Genomic DNA, 21,004 nt, shown 5'->3' on the forward strand with positions numbered 1-21,004 from the left:
AAAGCAAGGTGAACTGAACCTGTTGTGGGTGAATGTATGTATTACATCCCTTGGGATCAATATTCAGACTTCAGCTGTCCTTTTTTCTTGTTCTGTAAATTACCTAGCTGGAGGGGCCAGCTGTAAGGCAACGAAGCTAAATGGCATTAATAGTGAGATGAGTGGGGAACTCAAGGTGGACAGCAAGTAAAATCTGAGAGGACTTTGTCCTCCCTTATAACTTGTCTGGCATGTGCCAAATAAAATGTAATATTGACAGATGTAAAGGAATACTTGCCAGAAATAAATACAAACAGAAAATGAACAGAACTGAGCTACAGGAGAAGGACTTTGAAAAAGACCTTGAAGAGACAACGGACCTTGCTCAGGAAATGGTCCAACAATAAGGGATGGCAATTTGAAAACCTAGGAGTCCTGAAATACAGAAACACACAGTGACATTTGATGAAATATTTCGAATGCTGTGCGTCTCCAACTCAGCCGCTGTGACTCAGAAGAGTAAACAAATAAAAAAGATGTCCAAATTTTCATCCTGACTTATACTGTATTAAGCCTTGGCAGACAGCTAGAGGCAGTTGGCTCAGCAGAAAATTGAAATATCCCTAGCACCTCTGTTAGTTTGGGGAAAACTATATGGGGAATTTGTTTTACCTGTACTGTCACCATGAAGGATTCATGCCTTCTCATCAGCTGCCTTCTCCCTAACACAGTGACCACCACGGACACAAGAAGTGCTCACCTCAGATTATGAAATCTGATGTGGAGATAAATGTTTTGACTCCTGTTTCGTGCCACAGTGCATCTCATAGTACCAGTGTTTCATTTCAGCTCTAGGACATCACTGACTAGAAGCAGCTTGGTGGGCATCCGTCCAGTCTCAAAGTGGGGAAAGGGATCCCAAGCTGCACCACAATCAAAAGTTAGAACAGCAGCTGAAGACTTATCCCTGTGGAATTATAAAATCTATTGATTTCTCTTTTTCTGGCTTTCTACCTGTAAAATGCAATTGAATGTTTTGTAAAGCCAAGCCACTTCCTCTCTTAATCCTAGGGTTTAGCATCTTTTACTACGAGGAACTTTTTTCTTGTATCACAGAGCAGAGGGTCACCGTACAAAGCAGCTTCTTTGTAGGAGTAGCAGAGGTGAGCACAGGACTGCTGCTACCTCACTTTCCTTACTACAAGAATCCTGCCTAGATCATCGTGAGAATTTGCATTCCTCTAACCTGTTTACGCCATTTAAAAGTTAGATATCAGTCAAATTTCCTTTTGTAGTCAATGAACCAGACAACTAACTAAAACCAGAAGCCCAGGTTTTATTATATTGAAGTTAAGTTTCATCTGGGTTGAGGATGCTAATGGCAAATAGGTCTGATCTATGTCCTTCCTGAAATGAGAGAAAGATGAAAATCCATCTAGTAGAGCTTAGATCCAGGTAAAAATGGCAAATCTATTGCCAGCCTTGCATAACTCACTAGACAAGTTACTACTAATGGGAACCATCTTTAGGTAGAGAAAAACTGCTGGTTGGGCTCTGCTAGTGGAGACTTGTTTTAATGTGAAGTGTCTGTATTAACGTTAACATGAATGAACATCGTTGTATCTGATGGGATCGTTAAAAATTACATACAGTGTCGCACAGTGGGACAATCTTAAATTCAACTCAGATTAATCCTCTTTGTCTTAGTAAAAAGCACAGACCGGAAAGTAACTTTTTCATAATACCGCATTGTAATGTTGTAATACAGACTACCACTTACTGTACTTCAGAGTCAGTGTCTTAAACACTAAAGCTACATAATCCTTTATTCCACAATAATTGTATAATACTAAATTAGATCTCATGAATATTAACTTCAAGACTAACAGAGTAAAGTTGAGGAAATTGGGAAATAAAATTACGCAGAACTTCACATGTCTGTTTTATCACTCATCAGACAATACAGATTCAGTATTTTTTATATGCAAAGAAGCAGAAGAAACATCTTTGTCATTTGTCTTCAGTTTTGCAAATTAATGTTTTGGCAATCAAATTTTGTTAAGTCCTTTTTTCTCATGATAGGGTAAAAACATATGACTGTGGAGAAAAAACTGCTGGCTGGTTCTCTATGTTTCTTGGTCGTCCATGTCGCTTGATAAGACAATGTCCAGACAAGAAAAACAGCATGCAACATAAAAATACAAAAGGTTAGTTATCATTCCTAAAAAAAAAAATGTGGTTCCTCAATTAGTAAATATGGAGTCACAATGAATTTAAAATTACCCTGATAAAGAGTGAAAGAGTCAAGCATTATTGACCTAGTAAGCTTCTAAGGGTTCATTTATACCCAAACTGTGCTTATGTGCTTTTTTAATGTTTGGTGAAAATGTACAAATACCTCAGTCTTTTTGTTTTATTTTTATCATAATTACAATGATTTTGTCTGAAAATTCAATGATAATTTTGAAAAATGGTCATGAAAAATCTATAAACAAATAATTTATTTTTATACTAAATTTCATTACAAAAGCAATCAAATTAAAGAACATTGAAAATCCATAGTTATTGCTGTTGTAAATTATTTTACAAAACTGTTAAAATCTCAGCTCTACCTTGTTTTCTGAATGCATTATATAATGATGATTTACAGTTCTGAGGAAATTCTTGGAGTCTTCCCTTAGTGTCTAAGACCAATGAAAAAAAAATTTAATGAGAAAGAATAAGAGGTCAAGGGAAAGATGAGGTGAAATTACTCGTATAATCTTCCTGATTTTTAACAATTATTTTATAATGTTGAATTGATCTTTCTTAGGTCCAACCTGTGCTACAAGCATCTCACTCTCTCTTGTGAATGAAGCACAATACCTCCTGATAAATGTAGCAAGCATTCTGCAGCTGAAAGAACATATTTCTGCAAGGTAAGGTCCTTCTGCCTTCAACAGCCATCTTGGATTCCAGCGTCTTGCCAGAAGATACCGATGTAATTGTTTATCTAGAAAATGAGAGAGACTTCCTGAAAACTTGGGTTAAATGCCTAAATATAACCTGCCTGCCAGTCATCTTTATGAGAACTTAAACAAAATTCTTGTCAATTGATCTGGTGGTAGGAGACTGTCAGGAATCAACCAATTTCTGTTTGTGGGAAGAACACAGATAATAAGTTTTCCTCGACATAATCTATTAGATGAAAATTGAAGGTCTTCCTACTTACCGAAATATATTTTCCCCATGGAAGGGGTTCAGGTTAGAGCAAACACTCATAACAGAAATATTTTTAAACTATTTGCAGGACCATATTTATTTATTTATTTATTTATTTATTTATTTATTTTATTTTGCATTACTAGTACCAAAGTGGGAGATACAGGCAACACATGAAACATTTGATTGGCACAAAGTTCAAAGATAAGGAACCCAATACTAACTAAATTTTCATAACCTGATCATATTGTTCTTTCTTGAACTGAGAACTGCCCTAAATTCCATAGAAAATCCTTCCACAGGGCCTCTATCATAGCTGTGCCCCCAACAACCCATGTGTTTTTTTCTGAGCTCACGCTCCCCTTTTCTTGTCTCACCAAACTATCCTGCCTCTGCTTGGAAACACCTTCTCTCCTTTAGGTCACCCACCAAATATGTTGCTCTGCAATGAAACTCCTTTTCAGAGTTATTCATATATACATGTACATATATATAGCTGTAGGAAGATGGGTATATAGCTTTGGGGTTTAAAACCACTGACTGCATTAAGCACCACTACAGATCAACTTGCATTGCCTGAGGGTTTTCTTTCTTTAGGAAGAAGCAGTTGGGCAATTTCAGCATGTGACAGCAGTATCCTGGGAAAAATGCCTGGCAAAAGTTTGAATCTTTCCATCTCTTTCTTTTTTTAACTACCTTTTCTCAGTGATAATTAATGCCTTCTTTTGAGGCTTGACTGTCTGGTTTACATCTCCTTGGCCAAACAATGATTGCAGGCATCCCTTACTCACAGTGGGCGTTTTCCATGGTGAGATACAGCGAGAAGCCTGATAGATATGGGATTTGAGTAGAAAGAAAAAGTGAAGGGACCAGATGAAGCAGCAAGTGATGATGAAGGATGATGGGGAACTTTGAAATATACGTCAGATGATACACTGTTTTTGCACTTAATATCTTCCAGTGTTCCTCCCAGTACAACTTGGTTTGTAATTTCTTTGTTCTCAAAGAAAACTCCAGATGTGACTGGAGTTGCTCACTTCCCACTCTGCAGCACAACTTGGAGAACTACTCCTTATTTTGCCATGCAGTGCTTTCTCAGAGTGCTGAGGAAATTAATTCAGCATCATACAATCATACAGGCATAGAATGGTTTGGGTTGGAAGGGACCTTAAGGTTCATGTGGTTCCAACCCCCCTGCCACGGGCAGGGACACCTCCCACCAGACCAGGTTGCCCAAAGCCCCATCCAGCCTGGCCTTGAACACCTCCAGGGATGGGGCATCCACAGCTTCTGTGGGCAACCTGTGCCAGTGCCCCACTACCCCCAGAGTAATGAATCTCTTCCTAATATCTAATCTAATATCTAATTTATTATATACTGCATCATTGTTCTGAACTGCTACTGAATCACAGTGTACAAACTTTCAAAATGTTGAACTATGCAATAAACATTGAAGAATCTGCATGTAGTGGTCTTTATTAAATGGCTTTCTTTTTTAGAAAGTATTAGTTATCTTCTTGGCATGTGCGTTTGGTTTTATTTAATGGAAAACTGCTAAGATTTATAGGACCCTTTCAATCTTCAGTTGAGTCTTAATAGTTTCTCTTTCTTAGCATCTTCTGTAGTTAGTAGAATTAATCTTCCCCTTTACATTTGGGTCTTGAGAGGTGATCTAAAACAGTAACAGCAATTTAATTAAAAATTAGAACGTAACATACTGATAGAGAACTACATGTGTAATGAGACACTCATCTCTGCTGTTGCCGTTATAGGCCACCCCCATGAAAATCCCCGTGGCCTGGCCTCATGCCCAAATGTTCTCAATACAAATACTCCCCTGAAGGTGAAAATAATCATTTTCAGGTTTGCCCGTTAAATATATGGAATGCTTTCTGCATTGCAGGGCCCACTGCTGTGGAAAATCCTAAGTACTCAAACTAGCTTTGGCAAATGACATTGATTTTCACAACAGATCCTTGTTGAGATTTGCAGGATAAAGGTGCCTCTATCCAACTGATTGATGTTTTGAGGGAGGGGAAATAATGTGTATTTACTCCGATAAATGCTGCCAAGTAGTTACAAGCAGTTCTGAGGGCTGGGGATAGGTGTGGGAGAGCGGAGTTATTTTGGAGGTGAGTAGGAGTGTGGGCACTGCAGACTCGGAGGAGCAGCAGCAAGGGCTGAAAGTAGAAACTAAAAGTAGTTTTTAGCAGCTGGTTCAGGGCATTTTGAGCCCAGATCTTTGGTTACTGGGGCTTTTGATGCCCCCATTAATACCAGCTTAGGTAGCTGATGCCCACATGTCACGAAATGCATTCAAAGCTCCCTCTGCGCAGCGCCCAAACTCCTTTCAGCCAGGTCTCAACACAGTACACAGCAAAGGCAGGAAGCAAAACAGTGGAACTGAATTTGTTCATCACTAACTGCTAGTTTCTTCCCTGCCACTTCCAGCATCAGCATAGTCTGCACTTTCCTTTGGCTCCTGTCTACTCCAATCGTGATAAGCATTGCCTCTGCCATGGATTGAGACATGCTTGTGGGATCTCTAGGGAAAACTTGGAGCCCTTCAGCTTCCCACCCCACTTTCTACCCCCAGGCTCCTGGGAGCCTTGTGAACAGCGAAAGCTTGTTGGAGCCAGGGTTGTGTGGTTTGCCTGAAAGTTGATTTATCCTTATGCACATTTGTCTGCTAAAGAAGATCATCCAGACTATTTAAAATAAAATCAAGCCTTTTTTTCACCTAACAGACCTATTCTGCCAAGACTGTTTGATGTGAACAGTTTTCCCTGTGCTTTGATTTTACACGTTTTTCCATATTTTAATTAAAACACAGATTTTAAACTTTTTGTCCTTTGGAAGTTGTTCACGTCCATCATAGCTAATGCAAAATGAATTGTTCTGCCCCACTTCAGAGAACCTCTCTTACGGTTTTTAGGGCTGTCCTTTTTTATGGTACAGGTAGGATTCTCCTTTAGAAGGACAGCAATGATGACAATTCAGAGGTGCAGCCAGTTTTCTGATATTTGTATGCAGTCTGCTCTTCTGTCTCCCTCATGTATGTTCTCAGCACTGACACAAATCTACACCCTGGCAGTTCAAATGCTTGTAAAGAGGTGGAGATATCTCCACACAGAGATTAATTTTTTTCAAAACACCTGTCATTTGGTGCAATCTGTTGCAACCTAAAGGCAAATAATAATATAAGGAATACATTTCTCTCATAAAATGCCTTACTGGCCTTTTTCACCTTCAGCATCTGTAATTTTTGTCCCTTTTGCTACTGCAGAATATGCAGAATATGCTTGTATTTGCTTTCTTTTTAGAAGCATTTAACCAATCAAATTTAAACCAGCTTTGTCAAAAGATCTTTTTATTTGTTACCATTAACCTTGCATATAACTAATAAGGAATTTTTCTCATATGCATTATCTATAATTGCCACTCCGCATGCTTTCCTGCCTACTTTACAGTTCCAGGTTGCAGCTCTGAATAAGCCACCTAGATCATTACAAATTCTAGTCAAATACCTTGTGCCTTTTTTATAGCCTTTGCAATAAAAATTGGTCCAAATTATTATGGAGATTCATCTGTTTGATGAATCCTGTTAGCCGCTAGCTTCTTACAGCACAAAAAACTAGTGCAGAACTAGTGCCGAACTCGTTAATAAAGACTATTCTTTCTTTTCTGTTGTGAACTCTGTGGTACAGATTGGAAGAGCCATTGGAAATGGAGGAATTAATCCGGCGTTTCCGTGCCAACATTGTCATCAGTGCACCAGAGTCCTTTGAAGAAGAAGAATGGGCTGAGATTTCAATAGGTGCTCTGCGATTCCAGGTATGAACTTATCTCCCTCGTCCTAGCCCTACAGGATCTTGTCCTCTAGCACAAAGCATTTTGAACTTGGAGACAGAGCAATTTTTGTAAGGCTTTGACTGGAATATGGGTGGCACAGTGTGTGCAGATGCAATTTATGAAGTGTGTAAAAAAAACCTGGTGTAACCTGTGACAAACATGCTGCAATATAAGTGAGAGGTTTTGACATATTTATCCACCCTTTTTGTTATTTCATAATTCATAAAATTTCCCACCTCCATCCAACTGAGGTGAAAAATAATCACTGTTTTGAGGCTGAGTTTGCAGCAAATATTGAGCCAGCTTGTAACAAGAGAATATGAGCAGCTTTTAAGTGTGATAGTCCAAATGCAGTCTCAGATTGCTGCACATTAAGAAAATGATTGCCAAAAGCCTGGACATGAATACCAGTGAATGATCACTGTCTATTGCTCTCTGGTGTATGCATCCTAATCTCCATTCAGGACATGTTTCTTAGTCTAGCCTTAGGTAGGGCTGTTTCATACGTTATTCTTCATGTCATATATAACAACATAATGTGCTTTGTACTGTAAGGAAAATGCTATCAAGTCAAACTTTGTTGGCAAAGAAATTCTTTTTAGAAGAAGTTCAACAAAAGTTCCATGAAGAAGCAACACAAGAAACCAAAGGAAAAGATGAATATATGCATTACGTGTTGTATTGGATTTGTCTGGTCCTTAGCTAGGAGATGTGTACTTTTTAATGCATTGTCTAGGATGTGAAAGGGGTTTATTCATTGTTTACTTAGGGATGACAGTGAAAGGTGTGAATATGAGAAGTGTTAATGTCAGATCTAGAAGCCATGATAGAAATCACTCCTAATTGTTTCTGGTCAGCATATCCTAAGAAATGGAAAGGCCGTGTTTTCAGTAAGGGTAGAAATTATGACCTATCCTCTCTCTTCTTACGCATACTTTGATCAGCAAGCTGAAATATGAGTTAAAGAAAAATGAGGAAAAATTCTGCAGGTAGGAGATAAGGAATACAGAAGACAAAACCCTTGATGTATATTTTGTTGGAGTCCAGAGTTGCAGTAGGGAGCTGAGTTGCAGCTCAGGATCCAGTTGTGGAATATACTGTAAAACTACAGTATATTCAGGATAAAACTGCTTTCCTGTTTCTGGCATTGAAATACCTTAGGAATGCAAGCCAAAAATAGAAAGGCTTATGCAACTTGCATTCTCGTTTCCAGTCTCTGCTATCCAGATACTGATGTAGTAACAGTAGAAATTACGTTAATGGTGCTTGATGCCAGGAAAACAATAGAAGATGCTGTTGAACAAAGAAAAGTAGGGGAAGATATTTCCTTCTTTTGTCTTGTTTTCCTTTTAATAAAATATTAAAGCAGTGGAAAATCATCTTCTGAAAAAGCTGAGCCAAATATATGGTTTTAATGGTTACAGTGAAGAGTTGTACAAACAGTTCTAGACGTACCTCAAAGAAATAAAACAGCACTTCAGAACAGCGTATAGAAATATTCACAGTGTAAGGTTTAATTATTTGACCTATTTGAAATTATGACAAATTTTGCAACAGTAGAAAGCTTATATTGAGATATTTTAAAGAAGAGTTATAATGTAAAATGTAGAGCTTTACTAAAGGTGGGGGTGCTATAGCAAGCAAAACTGGAATTTGTCTTTTTTCTTCATTTTAATGCTTTAAAAGGTAAGAAAAAAATGTGGTTGTTTTTTTTTCTTTTTTCCCCCTTTTAACCGGCCCTATTTTAAACAAGAATTTACTTTAAGAACCGTGCTTTGTATTATATATGATGTTAAACTAGAGGATCTCATTATTCCTTCTGCTTATATGCACTTGTGGAAATTCACATTTTGCATTCTGATTATCTACAAGTGCAATGCCTATAAGAAGGAACATGGGATACTGTGTATTTCAACTGCACAGAAAAACTGTTAACCAAGGCCTCTTAGTTTAGCTCCAAGAGAGTCCTCCTTTGGTTAAATCCTGAGTCCTTGGCTTAATTTTGTCTTCAGTTCTCCTTTGAGCAAGTAGCCCTGCCAGCCCACAAAGTTAAGCCGTTAAGCCATCAGGAAATATAAATATGTAAATGCTTGGTATTTCTCATATTCTGTTTCTGGGAAAGTTTTATTTAAAAAAAAAAAAAAAAAAGAACTAAAAATGCAGTGATAGCTTTGCAAGTGGACCCTTGGAAAATGTTCCTATGTTAGGGGAACAGGACTGACCTCTTATGTAATTAAAGCATTAAATAACATAAGAAAAATACGGAAAACATATTTTTTATGATATGCTAGTCAGAAGCTTGTACTGTTCCATGTTGTACTGTTTTGACATATAGCAGTGACCTTCTTTAACTGAAATTTCAGGTTGTGGGTCCGTGTAGCAGGTGTCAAATAATCTGCATTGATCAACAGTCTGGGGAGCGAAACAAAGAAGTTCTGCAGTCTCTGTCTGCTGCAAGAGGTAGAAAGGTCAGTAAGTTACTCAAAAATAGCTGTACAGAAAGATGTAGTGCATTGCATGCATAGAGAAATACCTGCTGAGAGAATATTTACAATTACATTTTTATGCTAATCATTACCATTTGTTTTTGCAGTCAAAAGAGGATGCACTTGCAACCCAGATATGATATCTTTTATTTCCATAAAATGTTCAACACATTTTAAATTCAGCAATTGGCTATTAATATGAATTATTTTTTATTGTTCTTGCTATTGTTCGGTATGTACCACTTTACAATGTGTTTATTTTGGTCTTGGCAAACATGAGCCAATGTGTTGATGTCATTCAAGAAGAGAAATGTGCAGAAAAATCACCAAGCGTTTGTGATGACACAATTAGCTCCTAAGACTCAACCTTACTCTTGTTGAGAAAAACTACTTAGCAGGAAATGCAGAGCAGACATGAATACAGACAAAGTTGAGAGTAATTGATTAGGAAAGAGACTGGGGAATAGGTTTGAAACACGAGGCGTTGCTTTGGAGTCTTTCTGCTTGCTCAGGTTGCATTACTTCTTGGAACTGAGAGTACTCAGACGATGGCTAGACAGTTTGGCATCCTAAAAGCTTCACAAATCCCCTCAGAAGTATTTATTTAGCTGAAAATCCTTGCTCTGAATTCACTCTTTACTGTTAAGCTTCTCTTGTAAAAGTTCATCGGCCACTCTGGGCTCAGAAGCCTCGCCAATAACAGCCAAACACCAGAGACTGGGCACAGCACGGAGGCAGAGCAATAACAAACAGGTTGCAAATTGTTCACCCAAACAATGCACAACCAAGTTACAAATAATGCCCTCTTTGTTAAAAAAAAAAAAAAAAGTAAAAATAAAAATCAATTTGTCTCGGTGACTCATTAGGCAAACAAAGAGCTCCATTTCCAATGAGTGTTATCCTAGGGGAATAGCCCCGCTGGCTGGCTCCGTCTGGGAGCCAGCTGCCTGGTGCAGGGAGGGAGGCGAGCAGGCAGGGGCTGGCTGCCCAGGCACGGCTTCCTGCTGACCTGAGATGACTTGGGGTTGAACGGCAGGCTCTGGCATCCAGATTATTGCAGTACATGTGCGGTTGTGAGAGGAGCTCCTGGCCATGGTGGGTAGCCTGAGGACAAGAGCCTTCTCCAGGTAACGGGGCACTGCTTAGCATTTTCTGGGTGGGGGTGCTGCCCAGTTTCCACATGATGCATAGAGTGCTCTCTCTACCCACGTGCATTTTGCTCGATTGTGACTTAAAGCCTCTGTAAAGGTACAGCAATCTGTATTTGGGGACCTTCTCAGGTGGTAAGGACCACTTCCCAGGAACACAGCTTCTCAGGAGCTGAGAAAAAAAAAAAAAAAAAAAAAAAAGAGCTTCTCTTTGGTTTTGATTAACCCTGGCAATGCAAAGGCTTTCTTGATATGAACATTCGTAGGACCATGTGACTCATTCCTACAGAATTAAGGCAGAGAGAGCCATCCAGCCTCTTGAGAACCTGGCGTCAGATAAAAGGAGCAGGGCAAGGCAAGGCACTGCAGAGCACAGTGCTGCTATTCACAGCAGGGGAGTGCTTTGCCTCCCTCAGCTGTGCAAAGATACTCATGCTGCAGAGAACAGGGCCTTCAGCTCTTTTATTTTTCCCAACCTTCAGCCAAAGATTACTCTCAGCATTGCTGGCAGAAGGAGCCTTTTGAGCATGCCCTGCTCTGCATAAGGCCACGTCTTCTGGTAAGCTCAACAGCCAAAAGAGATAATTTGAACTGATAGCTTGTGTGAGTTAGTCTGTGAAGACTCCTGCAAGTCATCTGTGGGGTGATGGTCACCAGCTGCTTATCAGTGAGTAGCACCTGAGGGCTTTGGCATCTTCAGTGTGCTCAGCGGTCCTGGCAGAGGACACTCATCCAAACCTTCCACAGCAAGGAGGGGGAAGCAACACCGAGTTCATGTGGCTGTGCTAAATTGCGGAGCTAATCCTTTGGTGACTCATGTCTGTAGCATGTGCTTTTCTGTTGAGGAGTCATCTAATAGACATCACTTTATTATTTTTATCGAACACAGATTCGGTGAAGGAATCTAGCTGTGTTTGTTCCCAGCTGTCAGCAACACAATTTGAAGTACAACAAATGCAGCAAATATGATTTAAGCTAATTTCCCAGTACAAGGGGAACTGATATTTTTGAAAGGCCATTGTTGTTGCTCAATTTGCAAAACGTTAAAGACACCGCACGTGTGAATGGCCAGCAAATCCTGCATGCCAGATGTCAATATTTAACATTTTGTTTTATTTTTTTCCAAAATACCAACCCAGAGTAATATATTGTACTCTGTCAAGCTGGTAGCCCTAACTAAAGCACTGCCAATGAACTTCAATAATGATCAATAAAGTAAGGCTTGTAAGAGGTGGTTCAATATTTATTTCTGAAATCATATTTTTCTCCATTCCTCCGAGACTCTGAGAACCTGTTGCTCCAAGCTGAAAGACTGAGGCTTTGAATACGTGGATTACTACTGAAAGCCAGAACCAGCTACTGTAATTAGCCACACAAGCAATTTGCATGTTTCCCTATAAATGTACGGAAGGGTAATGAAGCCCAGCCAGCTACTTTTTATGAAACCTTTTTTTCACATTGTTTGAAATAAAATGCAAACATCTCTGCAAAGCGAACTTCAGTTCTACTGCCACAAGTTCTGAAAAAGTACTCATTAAGAATTCCTTCTGTAATTTTTGACTGAAAAGGAAAAAATGAGCTCTCCTTCTGTGACAGAGCTCTCTGTGGCTGCAGGAGGCTACAAAAGACTAGATAACGACATTAAGCAAATAGCATAAAAATAGCCACATGCTGTTCCCCATGCGTCACCACCTGATGCAAAAGGCACAGGGACAGGAAGGAGGGAACACTGAATTCTTGCCCATCTTCTGGGCTTTGCAGATGCAGTTTAACGCTAACAATAGCGGAAGCCCTGTGGTGGATTTGCAGCAGTGCTATGAGCTGGGACTTGCTGTCAAGGTAGCAAAGGGAATTGCATTCGCAGCCTGCCCCAGCAGCCTGTATGCATGGAATGTATGGATAGCGGTACATCAAGGGAAATCCATTGTGTTTGTACATGCCCTTCTGCACTGAAAAGGTTTGTGTTTTTTTCCTGTGGGCTGTTGATCCTCTTTTATGTCTCTCATTGTGCCTGGGAGAGCTCCCTTTCCTGCGGAATTAGACGCCACGCCTTTGGACTGCTTACTGAAACGTTAGCAGGGATAGCAAATGACTTCTCTTATCTGATGCATCATTATCATCATTTTCATAGTAATGCAGGGCTTTACACTGTGCACTGCTTTTCATCCAAAGATCTGGAACACTTGCAAACAGTGACTGGTGTAATTAATAGACCTCTGAAATAATATGCTTCTTTTCTTGTTCGTGTGCAAAGTGGGAAATACATTTCTTTAAGGCAGAGAGCAAAGGAAAATCAGTTCTTAATAAAACACTCTGCTGTCCAGACATTTTCAACAAAACAAAATGTTTGGGGCTTTTTGACATCAAGTTAAAACTTTTCTTTCTTTCCAATATGAAAAATTAACATATTAAAAGCAAGTGCTTCCACTACCCTATTTTCAGAGAATCACAGAAGTATTAAGGTTGGAAAAGACCTCCAAGATCATCTGGTCCAATCATCCCCCTACCACCACTATCACCCACTAAACCATGTCCCTAAGCACCACATCCAGCCTTTCCTTAAACACCCCCAGAGACGGTGACTCCACCACCTCCTTGGGCAACCTGTTCCAATGCCTGACTGCTCTTTCTGAGAAGAAATGTCTCCAAATTTCCAACCTGAACCTCCCCCGTCTCAACTTGAGGCCATTCCCTCTAGTCCTATCACTGGTTATCTGTGAGAAGAGGCCGACCCCCAGCTCCCCACAATCTCCCTTCAAATAGTTAAAGAGAGCTTAACTGATTTATTTTGTAAGCCTTTACTGATAAGTTTTGGTGCAATCAGACCTAATAAAACATCCTTGCATTAAAAAGAAATAAAATCACTCAGCTGTAATAATTGCATCTTCCAAACCTTCGCATGGGAGGGAGGTTATGTTATAAGAATAAAGAGAGCAGGTGAATTTATCTGTTGATAGAAAGCAGCTGTGCTACATCCAGGAGCACAATCTAGAGCTCCTCTGTCCAAAGCTAAGTGTTAGTATTCAGTGTCGTTTGTGTGCTTGTTACACGTTCTAGCAGGGCACTTTCCCTACCAAGTGCAAGTTTGAATTAACCAACTATTTAGGAGCAGTATCTTAAAGGCCTCTCATCTTAAAGGCCTTTGTCACATGTAGCACCTCCCATTTCTGTCTAACAAAAGGAGATAGGGTACCCAGGATGTTCCTCTGCCATGTTTTGTAAACATCCAAGTGCATATTGCTGTTGGTGCAGTAAAAGTATTTGAAACAACATGCAGGAATGACAGCATTTTATAGCTCCTCCTTTCAGTGAGCGTGATGACTATTGTGTGATTCACTGTTGGCAAGAGTAGGTACGTTTCATCCTTTTATCCCAGCAGTGAATGTTGTAGTTTTACTGATCAAGAAGCATTACGTGAAGTTTGAGAGTGATAGGAAGAGTCCCTGCTGCCACCTGTGTCACAATCCAGCCCTTTGCTCTGCTCTGGGTGTGCTCTGGAGAGTTTATATGCCAAATAAAATGCCCTTGAAGTTGGGAAAGGGTAGCAACAGCAGAAGGAGATTATGCAGTTCATTGTAATGACTCTGCAGGCTGTAATCGCTGTGTCTGAAAGCCTCATTTTTCAACACTGAAATGTGAGAAGGGACGATTTTCCACATTTTGTCATTCTCTTGAAACGGAGTCAGAATGACAGGATGCGCAGCTTTTGTGGTTGTTTGGGGGTATTTTTGCTGAGTCAATATTTGTAATTACTAGAAAAGCAAGGAAATTTACTTAAAAGATACAAAATCCATTTCTGGTAATCACAAGCAAATTTCTGGTCATTCAGAAGACCAAGACGTCAGCAATGAAAGTGATTTTACAGGAAAACACTCATCCAAACAGGCATTAATACCGAAATATTTATACCATCAGTATAATATCACCTTGAAAACTCCTTAGTCATCATCCAAGCTCAGAACTCAAAAAAATACTGAGACCTAGATGCCCAGTCAGAGTAGAGAAATAATTGCAATATTTTAATGCATTAAAATAGTATTTAAGAACTCCTGCAAATAAGGTACACTCACACACACCTTTTCTTAAATAATGATGGGGGGTTTAAAGTGCTTTAAGAAAAAAAAAAATGTGGCTGAATGATTCAGAGCAATAGAAATAAGGAAAATTAAATTATCCATACTGAACAATCTGCCTTCATTTATGTTAGTCTTTTTAAGGTAAGTCAAGTTGTCAATACAGTGAATATACGTTAAAAATTTTCACGTATCAAATTAGTTGACTAACACAGATGAGTTATAAAATTCCTTCCTGTGTGAAGTATGGGGTAGCATGGACTAATATTCATTTTATAATACTTGTTTTATGATTGCCTGATTTTTTTAAACAATTAAATTATGGCAACTGTCATTTTTACATTAGGGTGCAGGAATTAAATGCAGGATATTTACTTCAAGGCTGAAAAAGACATTATTTATGCCAGTGGAGAAACCACCGCGTGTCAACAAATAAGAGAAAAACAAGAAAAGGGTATTAATATTATGTACTCTCATATTTTAAATGAAGCAGTTACTGACTTACCATTTTGCTATTATGGTTTATCCAGCGCAGTCACTGTGCTAGTGGATTGGGATCCTGCTGCACTGAGGTCACTCCACAGCATTTCATACTCGAACACTCACCAGAAGGATCTACCCCACTACATCCACTGGTGTTGGCACCACTGTGGTCACTGGTACCCAAAAAGTATCATTAGTAGGACAGGCCTGATCAGGTCCATTTAGGTGGAATGCCTGTGAGATGAAGAAATAACAGAAACAACTAAAAAGATTTACTTTGTACTATTTTTTTTTACGATTTTTCATTGTAATGTTTAGAATTACAAATGAAAGAGAAAGACCCCAGTTCAGAGCCATACTGGGGCAATGTTTGGATAGATCTCTGCTTTATGGCATCGCAGTTGCTTGAGAGTAGGTCTCAGCCTTAAATCTTGCTAATTCTTCGAAGACTAAAAGCTGTTTCATGTTACCTCATTACTGTATTTTTATGTAATTATATAGTGCAGGAATTTGAGTAAACATCCTGCATTTTAAGTCTATCAAACATGCTCCCTTAAATTCAACCAACACATTTGGTTACTTTTAATTTATTGGAATTCCTTTAGTATATTTTTCTAAACCTGCTGTAAATGTAATTCCCTCTGTTTAAGGATCATTGATCTGAACAATGGCAAAAAATGTCATCAGGAAATGGAGAAGGAGTGCAGAGTTTTATTTAAAAAATGTGTTTGTTCAGACATACCAAATGAATTACATTTGCTTATTTATTTATATTACGCTTTCAAATGACTGTTCATTTGTAGCCTATGAAAATCAAATACTTTTTATTGAAACCTGTAAAAAATTGACAAGAAAACTAATGTTGGCTTTCCAAGTCCTTCGGTTTGAAGAGCAAAGACATTCTGAAGTATAAAATTCAATTATCAATTTAACATGGTCTTCAGTGTTAGTTTCTTTCTTTCTTAAGTATTTTTTTAAGCTAACTGTTTTCTGATTGCTTGGAAAATATTATCCTAAGGTTGCAAATCTGTTTCTTGCTGCACGTTTCTATGTTCTCCACAGGTGGAAAATAAAACCACAGAAGCATGCCAGTGTTTAATGTGACATTTCCACATCACACCCAGCTGTTGGTAGCTGTAACTGTAATGTCTAATGTCCTTAAAATTAATACCATACATTGGAGTGCAGACACTTAGACCAGATTTTCAGTGCCTCTGAGCATTTATATAGTAGGTGAAGTGGTTATCCTCCTTCTTGTTTCTTTATTATCCAGTAATACAAGGACATATCGAACTATTTGTAATATTTACATTGGGTGGCTTCACCGCTAATGACAGATAACAAGCGTTAATTATTATAAAACAAACTTTCTGAATATTTTCTGTAAAATACACTGAGATATTAATAAAAGCATATGAAGGGAAATTCACCAAGGCTAGACAGAACAAAGTTCTGTTAAGAAAGCAAACAATTCATGGTAGAAGACACAAGACTTTTCCTCACTGTTTGAACATACATGCATGCTGATGCTGCCTAGCCTTTATTTGTGGAAATGTATTAACCGTGTTTGTCAAGAAGCCAGAAGAGTCATTAAATGACAAGACTGTGAGCGAGTGTAAATTACATATATGATACTGTGGAACTCATGATGAAATACTCTGTTATTTATCCACTTACTTAAGGTATTCTTCTTAAATAGCACGGGGTTAGCTCTTGTTTACCAGTCTATTATAGTTAATTAGTTAAAATGTTCTTAATTACATTGAGATCACACATACATCCTTATTCTTAAAGCAATATTGTTTTTCTAAGCATATCTGAGTTGTGAGATCCTCCATAGATCTGATTACTTTACCATGAGTAGCATCTCAATGAATATTTTGTTTTGTGTTGTTTGTTTTTTTTTTTTTTCAGACAAACTTTGGCGTGTACCTGATGAACCAGCCTTTGTGCTCGTCCTTTCCAGATACATTATCTGTTGGGTCTCAAGTACTTCCAGTGTTGAAGGAGAATACAGAAATTCAACGCCCAACATCCAGTGAAGAAAAATGTTCAGGATAAAAGATGAGACTTACATGCAACTCTAGGAAGAAGTCAGTAGTCAGTTATTCAAAAAGAAAAAAATCTTCCGCTCATTTGCTTCAGCTTTGAGTTTTTTAATTTTCTGTTTGCAGTAAACGTTATCAGATGGCAGTACCCTTGATAATTACACCTCACCTACATGTTTTTGCTTGCGATTAAGTTACAGCAACCATAACTCTTATTTTGTTCAATTGCTTCAGGATGCAACAGGTTTGATCAAGTTTTACTAGTGGATGACTCCCAAAACAAGCCCAGCGTTGTTGTCAGAAACCCACATCTCAATGAAGGAAAGTAAACATAACAATGAACTACTTCCTTATGCTGCTTTGTTAAAACCACATTTGGAAGAGAGGATGCAGGACGTGCTTTAGAAACAACGTAGGTGGGAAGGGGATAGTGGAAGAGTGGCAGTCCTTTCAGCTTTTCAAAAGTGAAGCTGCAGGTGACGTACAGACAGTCTGAAGCACAGAAGAGTGCGTTGGCATTGGAAAATATGTGTCATCATCTTGGGAAAAGGTGTCTGAGGATGCCAAAAAGACGCAAAGATCAATGAAGATTCAGTATGCCTTTACAAAAAGATGTTCCTATAAAGCAATTTCATCCATTTGTTCTCGACATCTTTTTCTCATTCCCACTTGCCACTTTTCTATCTGATCCGTTTTATGTGATGACTTCCCACACGTTTCCATATGTATTTGAGACTGTTGACATATTATTTCTAATAAGAGATTTCTCAACTAATCCAGTCATGATTTCTATACAAACTTTGCTTATGCTCAGCAATCTCAAATGGCCAAGATGTTGAAACATCCACTTGAGGGAATTCTTGAAAGTCTGAATGCTCCTCCATCCTGAAAAGGTCAAAGCATTCTTTTTTCTTACTCATTGTGGTAGTTCCTAAGCATTTGATAATGCCTTCTTGGAAGGCTTTTAAGTTCTTGACTGCCCTAAATGACTCATGCTTTCTGATTGTCTGAAATCTAGGACTTAACTGATATGTGAATTCTTGCAAAAATAAGTAAATAAATAAAGCCACACAATGAGAGAGAGAGAAAGAGGGAGAGAGGAAGAGAGAGAGAGGGAGGAAGAAAGAAAAAGAAGCCTTGAGAAGGCAATATAAAACAAGATTGAACGTACTGTGGCCAGGTGTTTTATGACTGCCAGCATGTGTTCAACCAGCCACAGGGCAATTTCATACTTCCAGGAAGTCCTCCTGGAAAAGGAAATTCTTCTAGATTGGCTGCTTTATTGCCAATTGGGAAGGGAAATTTTGACCCCATTAAAAGCACTGTCTGAACTCTCTCATCCAGCATGATTTAGGCCTTCCTTGGAGTAGTTTTGGCTCAAACTGTGTGAAAGTGCTTCTGGCTGAATCAATGCTTGAGTCTTTGAGCGTAGCCCTCGAGGGGAGCAGGCAGCTTTGTGAAAGAATTGGTCAAACAGTCCTTCTGAAAAGGGAGTGATTACCCCAGAGCAGCATACAGTGGGAAAAGGGAAGTGCATCACCCGGTGTGTGAATCAGAATTCAGCAGATAGGTAGTCTTTTCTTTCCTTTCTCTTTTTTTGTTCTTTTGAAGAACTGGTTTTACTCACTTCAGCTGGAACAGACTGTTATTAGTCTCTCAGCAGAGCTTTGTAATGGAAATAAGGAGAGACACTATCTGTTTCTTACAACCTGCCATAAAATACGTGGATAGGGAGAGGTGTTTTATATGTATGTAAACTGAGGATCAGGTTTTTGAGGATTTTGTGAGTTGTATCTTCCACTTCAGAGCACAAGCAATGCTCCTTGATGTCTGCTTTGAAAGCCAGCGGTTTTATCTGTCTAATAGTCAATTATCTGATGTTGTAATGAGCAGGCTTTCTGGAAGCTTGAAAAGCAGTTTCCTGGTTTCTACATCTCTTTTGCTGTTTCACTCTTTGCCTTTCTGTTATGCAGAACATTGCTTTGTTGGATAGAAAGCCAGCACAGTGCTGGCAAATTTAATATGAAGAGACCTGCTGTATGCTGACCTTCAGGTGATCTCTGGCACTTTACTCTGTCCTCTTCACCTCACCAGTATGTCATTTGTTTAAAATGGCACAGAAGTTAGAAGAGGAAATTGAAAGCAAACCTCAGCAAGCTCTGTTTTGCTTGTTATTGGATTTACTGGCAAATAAGTCACTTTGATACACAGTGGCTTGACAAATACTGTTTGTAAATAGCCTTAATGCAATGTATGATAACTAAGGATGAGAGGATTTGAACTTTAAAAATGTCATGCTTGGTCATTCTGGCCTATTATTTACAGGCAATTACACTTTCTCTCTCCTGTGGCCTAGTAATATTGCATCAAGAACAATTTTGTCATTTTACAGGGGGAAAAAAACAGTTTCTCTGATGTACGAACACTCTCATTAGTATATTCTGTGCATTTCCCACAAGGAACATCTTTGCACTGTAGTGATAGGAAATGTCACGGTGCTTCAGATTGATGGAAGAGACACAAGGATTCTTTCATCTCAACAAAGAATAATATTTCCCTTATAGTAAGTGGAGTGTCACCACCAGTACTGAGATGTCTTCCCATCAGTGAAGACAGATTCTTCTCAATGCCAATACTTTGTGGAAAATCTTGAAGTAGGAGGATTCATGCTTAAACATCACGCACTGTAAGTTTTGTAGAAAAAACATCCTTCCCATAATGTGATAAAAAATTCAAAGAATTGAGAAACTGAGCATAATACAAACTGAGGTATGGCATGAGCGAAAAGGACATAAAAACTTCAAAACACCATGTATATTATGTAGAAAGATTAAGTGCTTTATTAAGGGGTCACTTCTCAATGTTCTGAGTATATAGAAAAAATACAATTTCATATGAATGCAGACTCTTTCATCTAAGTACTCTCATTGCGGCAAAATTAAATCTTTGGACTAATTACAGATATATATTTACTTTCTATGGATAAAAAATGTATTTAATACAGCATTTCCAGAGTGCTGTGTGTAGAAAGTCCTCTACATATTTGAAAACTAAGTCTATATTTCCTTACGATAAATTATTCAGACACATTCCATTTTCTGTGAGACTTAACTCCTCAAATCTCGAGGCAAAAATTATGATTATTACAAGCTCCAGTAATAGCCAAGAGGCTGGAATCACAGAACATAAATCCACATTTTTAGGAGAAGCCTCTGAACTGTGTTCACTGATATGACTAAGATAATTCAGACACATTGCATTTATACATTTTCAGTGGCATCTTTCAAAATGTGGTCAAAAATTTTGGCCATTTTTCTGTCCAAATCATGTACAAATCAAAAGGAAAGACTGCATAATAACTTGATTGTTGTTCATAAGTTATGGAAATTATGCTACGCGTTTCTTCTTCAGTCTCTTTTTTAACTTTCTTGGAAATGAGGTCAATAAAATACATATTGGGCTCGACATGCCTAGTGGTGGTGTTTGCATTCTTGAACTTCGAGCTCGGGAGATGCTAAGTTCTGCTTTGAGGCATTGCTGGGCTCACTGGGCGAGCCTGTGGCTGACTGGCAGGATGTCTCATCGCTGCTGGGATTCACAGGTGAGGTGTTCCTGCAGCTACCGCGCTGACAGCCGCTGCCGAGTCAGCATGCCAATCAGTTGCATACTCGGTTCAGGCCCTGCACATAATGCAGTAATAATCACTGGTTTCCTGTAAAATCTTTCCAGGGACA

The 21,004-nt window shown here is 38.8% G+C and overlaps 1 protein-coding gene across 7 annotated transcripts in view; it reads left to right on the plus strand.

The window, feature by feature from the left end:
• The window catches only part of MOCOS (molybdenum cofactor sulfurase), a 227,619-nt gene extending 206,884 nt beyond the window's left edge, over positions 1-20,735 (plus strand). For all 7 annotated transcript variants that reach the window (XM_038174387.2, XM_038174385.2, XM_072034892.1 and 4 more), the window contains 5 exons: positions 2,062-2,186; positions 2,792-2,897; positions 6,888-7,014; positions 9,396-9,500; positions 17,137-20,735. In XM_038174387.2, coding sequence (XP_038030315.1) covers positions 2,062-2,186; positions 2,792-2,897; positions 6,888-7,014; positions 9,396-9,500; positions 17,137-17,283 — 610 coding nt within the window. In that variant the 3' untranslated portion in view covers positions 17,284-20,735. The remainder of the gene's footprint in view (positions 1-2,061; positions 2,187-2,791; positions 2,898-6,887; positions 7,015-9,395; positions 9,501-17,136) is intronic.
• Positions 20,736-21,004: the final 269 nt, after the last annotated feature.

This window comes from Anas platyrhynchos, chromosome 2 (assembly GCF_047663525.1).
Source record: "Anas platyrhynchos isolate ZD024472 breed Pekin duck chromosome 2, IASCAAS_PekinDuck_T2T, whole genome shotgun sequence".
In the NCBI taxonomy this organism is placed as follows: domain Eukaryota; kingdom Metazoa; phylum Chordata; class Aves; order Anseriformes; family Anatidae; genus Anas; species Anas platyrhynchos.